Raw genomic sequence first — 15,684 nt, forward strand, 5'->3', positions numbered from 1 at the left:
CCCAGAATATGCTTCACTCCTCCATAGTCTTTAAAAATAATTTTAAATTTATTTTGAAAATTCCAAGTGAAAATACTTAATGTGAATTTTCTCAAAAAAAGCAATGATTATCAACTTTAAAGTTACTCTAAGGGAGTACACAGATTGAACATTTTCACTGCTTAATATTCAGGTAAACCTCTTTGCCTCGCAACCTCTCTCTCCAATTTAAGACGCTCCTTAAAACCTACCTCTTTTACCAAGCTTTTGGTCACCTGTCTTAATATCTGTGTGGTTCGGTGTAAATTTTTGTTAATCCTCCTGTGAACCTCCTTGGGAGGTGTCACTACGTTAAAGGCGCTATATAAATACAAGTTGTTGTTGAATATATTTACCTATTTTGCATGTCCTTGAGGTGGAGCAAGGTGAACATTTTCAGTGTGCACTTGTTGCTATGATTGATATGGTGAAAGATGAAGTGTGTTCAATATGATGGTAGCATGGTTGTTTTTGCTGCAAAAAGATTCATATAAACACAAAAGCACTGGCACGTACATAATGGGCCAAATGGCGGCCTCTGTTCTGTAAACTTGTATGGTTCTGTGGAGCTGATGAATAATAACTGCAAAAAATTATTGGCTTCTTGCGTATTTAAATAAAATCATTTCTGATATGAATTTCATAGTATCATAGAAATTTACAGCACGGAAGGAGGCCATTTCGGCCCATCGGCCAGCCGACAAAGAACTATCTAGCCTAATCCCACTTTCCAGCTCTTGGTCCGTAGCCCTGTAGGTTACGGCACTTCAAGTGCACATCCAAGTATTTTTTAAATGTGGTGAGGGTTTTTGCCTCTACTACCCTCTCAGGCAGTGAGTTCCAGACCCCCACCATCCTCTGGATGACAAAATTTCCCCTCGTTTCTCCTCTAAACCTCCCCCCAAGTACTTTAAATCTAAAGTAGGTTGCTGACCTCTAAACTCTGGTTTTAAAGATATACAAATGTTTTTTTTTTTACAATGAATGCCATTTGATCTCGAGTACATTTTGCGCACTGCTGTAATATCCATTTTTCCGACAGTGAAGCAATTTCATTGTACGAGTGCACTCTTTCCTTGGTTTGAGCAAACGTGACCTGGAAGTAGGTCAGCCTAGTAATAGAGACATTGAATTTTGATATTAAAGGTAATTTGTTTTGGCTGTTTTACTTTAAAATTATAATCAGTACATTAGTAACTAAGGTGAGTTAAATATTTTATTTGTAGATTTTAAACTATACTTTACTTTTAAACTGTACCCCTTTTATGTATCTGTAATATATTCAAAGCTGTGCATATAGTGTGCATTTCTTCTGAGTGTTGCACTTTTTCTAATAGTTTCCTTGTCGTATTTTGTTGATAATCCCCCTATTGTAATAAAACATTGTATCCTCTAACTTGCGATGAGCAATGCCACAGGAGATCTGTTACTACATGTGCCATCAATCTGTTATTGATTATTACCTTTGTGAAATAAAAAGTTAGGCATGTTAATTATACCCCTTAGAAAAGGCCCGCATACAAATTATGATGTTCTGGGGAAGAGGTGTGGAGGTGCTGCACCCATTAGTTTTGGCCTGTCAGTGGTGATGTCTTGGATTAAAGCTTTTTAACAATGGTGAGCACTTAACCCACATTATCAGTTCGTCTTAGTCCTTTTGTAATCTGCTTGGTATTGTAATTCTCTTGTAATAAAAACAGAAAATGCTGGAACTCTCAGTGGGTCAGGCAGCATCTGTGGAGAGAAACAGAGTTAACGTTTTGGGTCTGTGACCCTTCGTCAGAACTGGAAAAGTTTGAGATGTAACAGATTCTTGAGGAAGTGTAGCGACACTGAAAGGGGGAGGGGAGGAAAGAACAAAAGGGAAGGCCTGTGATAGGGTGGAAGGCAGGGGTGATATCTCTTGTGGTGGTGGAAGTGACTGATCTGTTAGTACCAGCTTTATGTCTGTACTTTATCGAATATCCATGAAATTATGAAAGTGCCTATGACCTTGAGCAGACTCATGGCCAGAGGAAAAACTGTGGTCAGATGCCCATGCTGATGGGGGAGAATAGCGAGAACTATTGGCGATCTGGCTATGCTAAACCAATAATGTTTTAACCAGCTGCAGCTTTTGCAAGTTATGTTAAAAATACGGTTTGATTATCTGTTATTATAGCACAGAATCTTTTGAGTTTCTAATCTTCAGATTTTCTGCCTTCCAGGTTGCTATAAAGATAGTAGATAAAACACAACTAGAGGAAGAAAACCTGAAGAAGATCTTCAGGGAAGTTCAAATCATGAAAATGCTACGGCACCCCCACATTATTAGGTTGTACCAGGTGAGATACTTGTCTTAAACTTGTTTATAAGGATTGATGTTCATCTCTTGTTTCCATTAGAAGACCACTAATATCAAGTACACCATTTGTCCTGTTTTACGGAGGTATTTTTACTTTTAAGGGCAGTTAATAACATTGCATGTTGAACATTGTGACTAAAACGCCCACCATTAAGAATCCTTTTACAAAGCCAAAATACTGCGGTGCTGGAAATCTGAAATAGAAACAAAAGAATGGCAGAAATACTCGGCAGGTCAGGCAGCATCTCTGGAGAGAGAAACAGAGTTAACGTTTCAGGCCAGTGACCTTTCGTCATCTGTTTCTCCCTCCACAGATGCTGCCTGACCTGCTGAGTATTTCTGCCATTTTCTGTTCATATTACAAATCCTTTATTTATTTAATTGTAAAAGAACACCAGTATGTAAAATTTCCTTAAAAGTCTTCATTCTCATGTTCCTTTAGTAACCAGAACAGCTTATGGATTACAGTTTTGATAGAAAAAATTCTGGTATGGGTTGAGTAAAATTAAATGCAATCTGGAATGCTGTTTTAATTTAGGCCAGTGCTGTATTTTCACTAAAGTGCTCTGTTCTAGTTAGATGAAGAAAAAAAAGGAATTTCCTTCAAATCCCTAACCTAACATCATTATTTTAAAAAACTGTTACCTGTCACAATGCTTAATGATCATAAAATGGCTGTAAGCAATAACAAGAGTGTGACAATTATAGTTAGTCATTCCTGACCAGGAAAGTGTGTGCTGCAGGACAACATCTTGAAGTTCAGGTAACTCTCAACTTCTTAAGTCTCACTTTCTGATGCAGTTTTAACTTTGAATGAGTGACTTGCCTTGTAACTTTCTCTCGGGTCTCAAAGTGTGTTTTTACTTTCACTGAGCATGAAATTACATGTAGAATAACAGACAGTGGTTCACATCATGGAAAGCTTGCTGGAATGTTTGCCATCCAATAAAACTCTCAAACTCATAAATATTGTACCATTTATTTCTACTGTTCTTTCAATTGTGCTTCAAGCTCCATAACTTGCGTCTGTAATATTCCCAAGTTATGGGTCTGTCTTTTGCATTTCTGAAAGAATAATGAATATACTGTCACCTGTGTCGTTTTATTTATTATGCCCTTGGACTAAAATGGTACTGAGGATCATCTGAAAACATGCCACTTGTGATGAAATGGTTTTTATTATTTCCTACAAATTGGTGGCTGGAGATTGTAGAATGAGGACACTTGTCTGCTGATGTTCCAAACCACAGGTAATGGTCTGTGCAACAGATGTCAAACGTCACTGGGGCTGTTAGTGGTTTGCACTAAAGTTGAGTTGCAACGTTGTGAATACTTCAGTTTTGACGTGCATTCTGCCATTGATTGCTTTTTATGTGTAGACTGTTGGCTTCAGTCTTTGTCCTATCTGTTCTTGCTCTTCACTATTTGTATTAAATTAAGGCGAAGGGCATCATAAAAGGAACATTGACATTTTTAGGCTAACGCTACACCATTGCCATTGGGTTACAAATGTGAATTATTGAATTTCATAGTGTTTGGAATCTTTTTCTATGGGTAACGCAGAAAAATAATTCTCTTTTTAAATAATATTCTTCCCATTTAAAAAAAAAAAAATATTTTTCTTCTGTGACCAGTTCTTGAATCACTCAGTTTCTCCGCTCTGCCAAATCCAAATCTTCCCTTCTCTCTAGCTTGGCCCAACAACAAGATCCTGACTCACTCAGCCTTTTTCCTCTACCTACATCAGACCTCCTCTCCCTTCTGAGCGTAGCTGCAGGACTGAGATGTCGGGCTGTTCAGCTTCTCTGACCTGAATCTGCCCTCTAAGCACTGACACGCACTAAGGTTCCAACTCATTTAGGCTTTCTTCTCTTCTCGGTCCAAAACTCACTTCCCCTGTAAGCGTGATGGGATGCTGAGGTTCTGGCTCGTTCCACCTAGCTGCTCTCCCAGACTTTACATTAACTCATATCCCCTCTCCCCATCCTGCTGAACATGATTGCAGAGTTAGAGCTGCAAAATTAAACAGGTAGTGAATTTAAGTAGAAAATTAGAAGAGGATACACAAGAAAAGTAGAAGTCAGAAAGAAAAAAGAAACAAAGCAAATTTATACGGTTTAAAAAAAGGAAAAAATAAGCGAGAACAAAGAATAAAGGGTGCGACAGGCAGATAGATTGGTTGCTGTACTAAAAAAAAGACAGACAAAAAGAAAGAATAAGACAGACAGAGGAAAAGTGATACAGATAGGCAAATACGGGGCAAAGCATTATGTAATATATACACAGAGCTGGAGATGTACAAAGGTAGGGAGACTGAAGAAACGGACATATTTACAGAAAGAGGGAGACGAAGGGTGAGGCTCAGAGACAGACAGACAAAGACAACAGTAGAAATGACCTCAGCCAGGAACAGGGAGAAAATGTCCGAAGACAAACAGGGCAAAGTGAGTCACAAAGAATTCGAGAGTGGTAGATAAGGAGAGAGATAGCTGCATGAGTAGAGAGGCAAATTTTTATTTTCCTTTTGTCAATGAACAACATCGCAGGAAATCAATTAGTTGATTATATAAATATGAAATCTGGATGAGTCTGCTTTTTAATTTGACCATTGAATGCTAAATGTTTAAATACCATCACTTGCCAGTCTTTATAAAAGTTAGTATTTGGTACATTAGAACATTATTCCCATCTGCTTCTACTATATCCTTGTGTTACAGGTTATGGAGACAGAAAGAATGATTTATTTGGTGACGGAGTATGCAAGTGGTGGGGAGATATTTGGTGAGTATATTTTGATTTGTAATGAATGCTATCAACTTAGGACTTTAAAACAGACCTGATCATGCTTCATATCTGGTGTTATGCTACTTTGGAATTGCATTAAATCAGACATGTTGAATTAACTAGTTCATCATTATATTTTATCTTGGTGATTAAATGAGATTAACCATTTTCTTTAAGAACAAAACAAAATTACTCTTGTATTTTGAAAGCTTTTTTGGCTAATTATAGTTTGTAGCAGCTATTGATTATTTTTCTGGACAACTGTGTCACAGCTTTGAAAAGAGGAAAAAACTCACAAGATGCATTTACCAACAGCCCTTCTTATTTTCTGTTGTTTTCTATTTATTTTTCAACACAGTACTAAAGCTTTGTCAGGCTTTCCATGCACAGACTATTGGATTTAGCATGCATAATATCTGGAAATTATATAGGATTACATGGATATGCAGCACAGAACCAGGCTATTCGGTCCATGCCGGTGTTTATGCTCCACTCGAGGCCCCTCCCGTCTTTCCTCATCTAAATCTATCAGCACAACACTCTATTCCCTTCTTCCTCATATGCTTATCTAGCCTCCCCTTAAATGCATCTATACTATTTGCTTCAACCACTCCCTGTGGTAGCGAGTTCCACATTCTCACCACTCTCTGGATAAAGAAATTTCTTCTGAATTCCCTATTTGATTTCTTGGTGACTGTCTTGTATTGATGACCTCTAGTTTTGTTCTTCCCCACAAGTGGAAACACTCTCTCTGTATATACTTGTATCAAAACCTTTCATAATTTTAAATACCTCTATTAGATCACCCCTGAACTTTCTCTTTTCAAGAAAAAAGAGACCCAGCCTGTTCATCTTTTCCTGATGGGTATACCCTCATGTTCTCATAATTTAGTTCTTTGCAACATGACATGACAGAGCAAAGCCTTTTTTTGCAATTGTACCTAGTCTGTCTTATTTTGCTTGATTTGTGGTACAAAGCTTGTATGAACTGCTTGGACGACCTGTCCTGTGATGAAGCTTGTCTAGTGTCTGATAATTGGATTACAAATCATTGCCTTCCCAATTTTACTATGGGAAGAAAACTTAAGTACCTGAGAGTGGAACATTAGCCCAAGTCATTCTTAGCTGAAGACGACACCAATATTACCATTGAAGTTGACATGAGGTAAGAGTATGCACAAATCAAAAACACTGAAGGAAATACCTGTACTGGAGGTCCTCACTTTTGACTATCCTATTTCCTGGCCATTAATACAATGGAATTTTAAATTTGTGTAATTGCACCTATGAAACTCGTTCTCCAATACTGATGCAACAAATATGTATGCAGTGTTGCCAGGAGCTATCTGGCTGGAAACCACAATATTCCTCAATGTTGCAAATGAATATTGGGAGAGCAGGCCAGTGATGATCTCCATCAGGAGCTATAGAAGCATTGCAGACAGTACTGGGGCTACAGGATAATACTGGATTTGTTATTTGAAAGAATACAGTTTCTCTGAGGAGGAATATGCTCAATCTAAGCTATAGCCAGATGTCATGATAGGAAAAAATATTTAAATATTATGGAGGATTCACCTATTCATCAAAGTTTCTTTAATAAACAAGGTAACCATTCTCCTTTGTTGAAATCTCTCCCTCCATTTTGGGAGGGGTGCGAAATAATGACAAGGTAGATAGAATAAGTTGTCCAAAGGGCCAAGTCGATTTTGCTTGGTTGAAGGATGAGCATTAGATTCCAATTCTCATTCAAAATTTTCAGTATGTGAATACTTTGCTACCTTGTTCAAGAATAGGAAGAAATTGCTTCTGAGAAATGAGTGCTGCAGACCATATTTGCAACCACATAACTTAATTCCAAAATAGTTTCACACATCCAACGCATTCCTAATTCTTCTCTATCAGATTTGTTGATGAGCAAGGCTGATGCATTACATTCAGTCAGGATCAGTTGAGTTTATTGATTGTGAATATTCTGTGGTTCTAAGATGTTTGCATTTTATCCCATCTTCGCCCAAAGGCAGCTGAAATGTTTTTTTTAAAAAAACATTCAAAATGATCCAATAAGATTAGCAGTCATTGATTCTTTAGATTTAAATTCTACTGCATTCTGTCTTCTCAAAGCAATATAATTTTCATCACTTTGTACTAGATGGCAGGTATCTGTGATGCAAAGATCTCATTTTCTGCTCATCTTCATTCTATTTATAAAATACATTTATGTTGTGGTAATCCACCTTCAGAAAAGATAGCTTCATTTTCACCCTTATTCATGCCAGAGGCCAATCAGAACCTTTTCTCTGAGTAAACTTGTGTCCCCGTCAAAAGGATGTTGTCCCTCCTATAGTATCTGGGATTCCTGCTGAGCTTCTAGTGTGTCCCCTAAACTAGGTCTTGTTTCCACACCCACTTGAGAATTATTTAGTTGATAGAGAAACTATCCCAGCCCCAATTTTCCCTTTCTAGCTTGAAGAGATTATGAATGAAGCTTCTACCTATGTAAGGGCTGTTTGCTGCAATTGTGCATATAATTCCACCTCCCATTTTTATAATCAACTTCTGAACTTTGATCTATGATGCCTATATCACGAATTAAGTTCAGCCCATGCAAAATTATAACATGGATCAACTGCAAGATACGTGACAAGGTGGTCCTTCAATCCTATTGGGTAAAACTGATCAGAGCTTTCTATAAGGTTTTTTTTAAAAACAGATTTCACACAGTCCAAGAAATATGAAAGTGCATTTTGTGGAGATTATTTTCTACTACGAATTGTTTTCTTCTAGCTGGAAAATTGCATAATAAATAAACCAAGCTATTTAGCGCAGGCAACAGGGCACTCCTTTATTACTGTGAACAAGATATTATCAAATTTCTCAAGCTTTGCAAACTATCCCTCACATTTGGCAATGCGCCCTTTGGCAGAGGAATATCTATGCTTCTCAGTCATCTGAAAGAAGTAGAAGTGCACCAGTAGAGTTTCAGCAACCATTCTAACATTCGGCCCTACAAGTTAGCCCTCCACAAGACTGAGTATTTGATGGATCCTCTTGGTAAATGCACAGTCATTATCTTGCAACTACAGTGTTTTTTCTAAAACAGTTTCTCTCTTTTTCAGAGTAGCCTCAGAACAGAAAGTTACATTGATCACTTGTTGACCTCATTCAGTATGGTTCCCTGGCTTTCTCTCTTTGGTAGTTTCAACAGGAATATATCACCTATGCTAAGCATATGTTGGATCTTACAACAGAATCAAGTATGCATTGCCCTGATGGACTTTCTTTTGAAAAAATAATAGTCCACTTGCTTTGCAAACCCATTAACAAATTGTGAATCTGAAATCTACACTACTAAATGGAAGTCATTTCAAAAGATATATAAATTGTCCATATCTTCAGGATCTTTGGCAGTGTTTTAAAACTGAATTATATTAATGCAGCTCTATCCAGTATCTCATGGTTGATGGTGCATGATGAGCGTGAATATGATTGATGTCCTCTGCATGCTGTTGACTTGACAGTTCATGAGTAAAGTTGCAATTGCATTATGGTCTGAACCTCAACTGGAATTATGAATTGTATGATTAAATTAACTGGTCATTCTTGTTATTGCTGTTGGAATTTGCTGGGTGCAAAATGGCTGCCCCATTTACTCACCTCACAATAACTGCACAGTTCATTCTATGTGAAGCACTTTGAGACACTCGAAAGAGCTGATAAAGTGCTATATAAATGTAAGTTTATTTTATCCCATTATCAAGCATTGTAAATTAAGCAACTCTCAAAAGAGAATGCTTCTGATAACATCATTTTCAAATTTATTGGGCTAGACTTTCCATCCGGTTTGCCCAGTTACCGCCATTTAATCGCTAAGATTGAGTTTAACGCCCATATTTGATTAAAAATGGAAACTAACGGCCAATTATTGGCCATTTATTGCCGGCGTAACTTTCAGCATACAGATAACACCGAGAATTAGCTGAACCGCCCGCCCATATTTTTTTTAAAATTATGACATCATCAGTCGTGCACCGCCCAGAAGACTGCTTATAGTGGAAACTTAACGCCCAAATACCGCCCAGAATATTGCCGAGCGCTACTTTCGGCATCTTGTCCATATACCTAAATGATCGCTTGCCCAAAAAGACGTTCAAAAAAAGCTGCACTCATCTGACTGAAACCCTGCGGTATGGACGCCATTTTGTAATTCGAAGAACTTTTCATAAAAAGCTGCTCCAAGTTCATGGGAGCTTTGAAGTAATTCGTGAGTGCTTTTAAGGTGGTTTTAAAATCTCTTGACAACAATCTAATCATTGTGGTGAATTTTGATTTTTTTACTTAAGTTTTTAAGAGGACAATTTAATAATTTTGAATACATATAAATAGGGCATTTAGTAATAGTAATGGGCCGTGTAATTTCTCAGCCAGTATTGATGACTACTCACATGCTGCAGACTAGAGATGGGAGAAGGTTCATTGAAGAGAATTATGTGCCCAATCAAAGAGGTAGCAGACTGCTGAGGAAGAGGAGACCTTACATCCAACGCACTTACAGGGATAAGCTATCATATCTGGACTTGTCCAACAACATATGCCTTAGGAGGCTGCACTTCCGAAAAGAGGTCATCAGTGAGATATGCCAGCTCTTTAAGGGAGATCTGCAGCCTGCCAGCACCATCAGGACCGTACTGCCCGTTGAGATCCAGGTTACTGCGGCACTTTCCTTCTCTGCATCGGGCTCCTTTCACGTCTCAGCTGGCGACATTTGCGGTATCTCTCAGCATGCTACACGTTGCTGCATTCGACAGGTGACTAAAGCCATTTACGCACACAGGATGGATTTCATAAGCTTTCCCTATGACCAGGGAGGCAGAGACTGAAGGGGCTTTAGGTTTCTCGAGAATAGCAAACTTCCCCAAGGTGCAGGGAGCAATAGACTGTAAGTACATCGCCGTGTGAGCACCATTTCAAGATGTAGAGGTATTTTGGAACTGAAAGGGATTCCACTCCCTGAATGTGCAACTCGTTGTTGACCACAAGCAAATAATCATGGCAGTAAAGATAAATTTTCCAGGGAACATCCATGATGCGTGCAACTTGCGTGAGAGCACTGTCTCTGACCTATTTAAGAGTCAGCCACAAGGTCACGGTTGGATGCTGGGGGATAAAGGATGTGACCCCCCCGCTGCATAAGACCCAGATGGAAGCCGAGAAGCGCTACAACAAAAGCCACATAGTCACACGCAATATCATCGAAAAGACAATTGGAGTGCTTAAGTAGCGCTTCGATGCCTGGACCACTCAGGAGGCGACTTACAATACTACCCTGAGCAGGGCGCTCAGTTCATTGTGGTGTGCTGCATGTTGCATAACTTAGCTATCAGGAGGGGACAAGAATTACCAGATGGGACTGCCGGTCCACCTCAGGAGAGAGGGGAGGAGGACGAGGAGATGGATGAGGACCTCGGGGAGGACAATCAGGCGGGCGTTGAAACCATGCCCCCACCCCACCCTAGACTGCGGGAAAAGTCCCGTGGTAGTTACGCAGCTGAAAGACTGTTGCGTCAGCAGCTCATAATGTCACGTTACGTTCCATGTTTGCCTTTCCTGGCCTGGCCTCGCCATTGTTTGCAAACTTTGTATATGCTTAACGTTTCTACTATTGGAAGACATTGCACAACAATGTTAAGTTTAAAAAAAAATGTTATGCATAGAAAAGTTTTAAACAAATTTTCTTTACAACGAACAACCATGTACTCCTTGTCCCCACTCCAACAGTGAATTTTTTTTAAATAACAAGAAATAACAATAACAATAAAAACAACAAACTTTCAAAAACAATTATAAATATAACAAACACCCACCCAACAGTCAACAAATTTATTAATAACAATAATAAAATCCTCACCCTCCCTCCCTGAGGCCACGCCTTTCCTTTCCTTTATCCCCCCCCCTAATCTGAACTCCACCTCTTCCCCTTATACAAATTCCAAGCCACCTTGTAGCAGGGCACCTTGAGGGCTGCTGCTATATGGGGGGGGGGGGGGGGGTGACGGCAGATTCAAAGATGGAGAGGACGTTTCCAAAGAAACGTCCTCCGAGTGGGACACAAAAGCTTCCTCCTGACTCTTTGGCACCTTGGGGTGCAGTGCCGTATTCCAGGACCATTGGCTGCCGTCTGGCATCCATGGACAAGGCTATTCTCTCCCATCACCGCTACCATCCGTGACACCTCCTGCGAGACTATCGCGGTCAGAGCAACAATGTGGCGAGTTAACCTGCCCATTGCCTGGAGGAGCTCTCGACCTATGTCGACGCTCGTCCTGGACAGTTCAACCATGTCCATTCTTACATCTGCCAGTATTGGAGCAGTGCGACCTCACCGAACCAACCTCTGCGGGGTCGGCGCAGGCATGGAACCACTCGGAGTGCCCTGCTGCAAGGAGCTTGGCCCCGCTACTTCCTCGGTGGATGAGGACGTGGTCGCAGGGACACGAGGAGACCCCGCTGCAGGCACCTCCTCACTATCCTTGATGGATAGGAGCACCTGTAAAAGGACAGGAGAAACTCTTGGCTCCTCGTCTCCAGAGACAACTGGGGGAACCTGGGAAACCTGGAGAGCCTGTGAAGCCTAGTGACCTAGAAAACATAAATGAGGTTAGTAGAAGAGAAGAGGATGCCAGGGTCACATGAAAATGCTTATAAGATCATTGCCTAGGTACTAATACAGATATGACAGATATCCGATTATGACAGATATCAGATTATTATTACTATTACTCAACACAACACACATAGCACAACACACAGACAATCCCCAATTAGTCATCGCCCATGCTATTCATCATTAAAGTTAACATTATATGCTAATACGTTTCGTATGCAATTGAATGCATGGTTATAGCTGCGGTCTCAGAATAACTTTAATAAGATAAAGGTTAAGAAACAATGCATGACACCAAGATTACCAGCCTAACTATAATCCAGCAGATCTACATTTGAATTAATCATTGCATCATTACAATTTATTTAATAAATTTAGTACTTACTCTGCCGGAACCAACGAGGTCATTCCAGCGCTTGCGGCACTTGTTAGGCTCTTTGACCTCATGCGCCGTGGGAGACACCACTTTGGCGATCTCTGCCCAAATTCTTTGATACACACGGGGGAGGGGTGGTTTGCCACGACCAGCTCGGGTCAATTGGGCCCAACGATTTTCTTCCACCTCAGTGACCAGAGCAGCATTGGCCTCTTTGGAAAAGCGCTTGGCGCGCCTTCATCCGCCCATCTCCTCTCCCATCTCGCCCACTTCAGCCACCTCCTCCACCTGTACATCGCTCATTACTTCATCAATTATTTCAATTTTATAAGACAGCCACTAATGCAATACTACTAACAAATAATCTACACCTGCTTCTCAATACAACTCTCTCTCTCTCTCTCTCTCTCTCTCTCTCTCTCTCTCTCTCCCCCTCTCTCTCTCTCTCCTGCGCATATGCAGATGACCCCTGACCTCCCGAATCGTGGGAAAAGCCCGTTGCTATGGACGCCGGCCTTGCACAATGGAATAAATCATTAACGCCCATTTCACATCGCTGTGGCTAATGCCCAAATAAAAAATGGAAACTAGCTGGTTTTAAAATGGGCGCTATTCCAGCGATCATGGAAAAAAATATTGGGCCCACGTTTCCCCAGGAGTTGCTCCTTTTTTTTTTGGAGCAACTTGATTTTTCTGAACTATCTTTTTTGTTGCAGTTCTGGCCATTTAATTTGCACCAGTGTAAGTGAGTTGGTTAGGTTTTTTGTTAGGTCAGTTTTTTTTTCAAAAGGGGGCGTTCCCAGCCATTTATCCCTGTTTTAGGTGTTTGGCCAGCAGATATTTGCTCCAAACTAACTTAGGCCAGCGTATGTTGCCACTTCTGTCCGCACAGAAAAATTTTACCTAGAGTTAAGGAATCAGCGCAAGTAACTACATTTAAAGCACCACCAAGCACCAAAAAAAGTAATAAGCAATTAATTAACAAATAAAATAGAAGGAACCCTGCCCCTAAAGCACCAAGACCAAAGTAATTAGCAATCAATAAATAAAAAATTAAAAAATAGAAGGAACCCTGCACCTAAAGCACCAAAATCAAACAGTAAATAACAAATGAAAGATAGAAGTCCTATCTTGGGGAATGCAGCGGGCCGCCGATGAGGGAGCCCATTCGGCCAGGGCTAGGGACGGCGTGCTTCGGGCCCCTCCTACACAGCCTGTAGCACATACTCACAGATTCGGCCTGCCAGGAGCTACTGCACATGCGCGCGGACTCTAGCGCGCACGTGCAGAGGTCCCGGTACTGTTTTCAGCGCCGGGACTTGGCTCCGCCCCCAATCCATTGGGCCACACTGCGCCACGACCGAAGAGAAGCTGGGGAGCAGCCAGAATACCAACGTCTTTTCTCGGCGTGCTTGGAGGCGGACAAAAACGCCGCACCTCAGGTGGGGGCGCCAGAAAAACAGGTTAGGGAAACTCTAGCTCATTAACACTAACGCTGGAAATAGCGCCCATTTTTGGACGAATTGGGCAACAATACAAGTCTAGTCCATTGTGTTTTATAAAGTAGGAAGCAAATCATTTTTGCATAATTTTTCATCAAAAATTAAATTTTTCTTTCAAATTTCCTAGTCCAGTTATTATCATCGAGACAGGCATCCATTAACGATAAAGCAGTTTGCATAAAAAATCAAATCTAACAGCATTGTGGTGGAATATTTGAATTGAAGCCTGAAATGCTGTCGTTGATACTATATATTACTTTGGGGATTTTCATTAATGAAGGAATAAATTTACCATCCATCAAAACTAACAGTATATTCTGCGTTAATTTATCACTTGCTTTTTGCAGTTGCCTCTCCCGCACTAATGACAAGCAATTTGATTACAAGCCACCTACTGTGCAGTGGATCTTTGTTTACCTGCGACTGGTGCAATATATTTGTGTGACATTCAGCTGCACTTGTGCAATTTCAGCAATTTACTGTCCTTTTCAGCATGTTGGTTTGAGTGCTTCTTAACTACTGCTGCTGAAAGATTATCAGTGGAAGTGAATGTGCATTATTTCATCATTGTTAGTGTGTGCAGAATTTTAAAATAGTTTGCAAACCTTATTTTTTTCTAAAACACAGAATTAGCTATTCTAGATGGTCCCGTAATCTACAGAACATAGAGACATTGGGGCCGAAATTCAGGTGCGCAAGAAAGCAGGCGCGCCTATTTTTACCGCCAGGAGAGTGGAGGCGGCCGTCCGATCAATTTTCAGGTGATTGACGTTTTTTTACCGTTGGACCAGAAACCGGTCATGAAGGGAGCTGAAGTGTAGCGACAAGTAAGACTGAGGGGCTGAATTTGGATCGGGATCGGGACTCCGCCCCTGTCAATCAGCTGTGTAGCGGTGGTGACGTCACAGCACGTGTGCGTTATCACGCTCTCTCCCCTCTGTTAAAGGGGAGAGAATCGGGCATTTTTAAACTTTGGGCCACTGGGCCACCAAGGAGGGTTTCGGCTGACCCACAGTGGGTTCCACGTTGCCTGTTGGCGGCCCGGCCGAACCCGGGGGCACAATAGTCCGGACGACATGGAAGCCGACCGGAAAAAAAAAATGACATGGCATTTGTCCCTCCCCTTTAATTTCCACTGCAACGCCAGGGCCGACAGAGAAGAGGCACGGTGCACCGGCAGAAAAAGCTGTCAGGGGCACCGCACGGCGGGGCATCGATTTTTTTTTAAACCTGAATTTCGGTCGGTGCATTTTTCAGGTGAGGGAGAGCAGCGGTGCGCGTTTTGATGACACACTTGCGGTCAGCCAGTTGTCCACAAAGCGGCGGCCACACAGGATTCCGCTGCAAACGGGCAGTAATGGATCTTTCCGAGACCCTGACTTGCAGCCCCATTGTTTGATTCAGAAATTAAATGTTAACTAGTTGATAGAGCAAGATGATTTGTAAAACTATTTGTATCTGTTCTTGAAGCTCTTTGTTAGCTTAAATAAATGTTTTAACATCATATATTATTTCTACTAAATATCTGTATTTGTTCCATATATTTGTTATGAAATGCATTCAAATAAATCATCTGGACCTGGAGATTTTTATTTAGTAAAAGGGTTTACTATATTGGAGATCTAGTAGCTGGTTTGCTTAATTTAAGAAATGATATGAAATTAGGGTGACTACTTATATGGTTTTCAACTGGGTAGACTTATTTTTGGCTAGCTGCCTGGTGTTGAACGTATTTTAAAACCAGTTATTAAAACAATGGGTTTGAATGGTGTAGAGGTGTTGGAGGTGAGGGATATAGAATTTATTTTGTGTCGGCATGGCTTTTTGTGAAACCGCAGGGCTAGAGATTCTAAACAGTTTGAGCTTTCAGTTCTTTGCAAGGGGCTGGACCAGCTCTTTTTTTTTAATGGTGTTTTAATGATGTGATTGACATTCATTTAGTTCTGCTTCAGAAGTTTAGTGTGATCGACCCCACATTCGGTTTTATTCTCTACTG

At 40.7% G+C, this 15,684-nt stretch overlaps 1 protein-coding gene across 4 annotated transcripts in view; it reads left to right on the forward strand.

Moving 5' to 3' along the window:
- The window catches only part of sik3 (SIK family kinase 3), a 391,943-nt gene that overhangs the window by 182,602 nt on the left and 193,657 nt on the right, over nt 1-15,684 (forward strand). For all 4 annotated transcript variants that reach the window (XM_070894468.1, XM_070894470.1, XM_070894469.1 and 1 more), the window contains exons 2-3: nt 2,226-2,342; nt 5,080-5,143. In XM_070894468.1, the coding sequence (XP_070750569.1) occupies nt 2,226-2,342; nt 5,080-5,143 (181 nt within the window). The remainder of the gene's footprint in view (nt 1-2,225; nt 2,343-5,079; nt 5,144-15,684) is intronic.

Source organism: Pristiophorus japonicus, chromosome 11 (assembly GCF_044704955.1).
Source record: "Pristiophorus japonicus isolate sPriJap1 chromosome 11, sPriJap1.hap1, whole genome shotgun sequence".
In the NCBI taxonomy this organism is placed as follows: Eukaryota; Metazoa; Chordata; class Chondrichthyes; family Pristiophoridae; genus Pristiophorus; species Pristiophorus japonicus.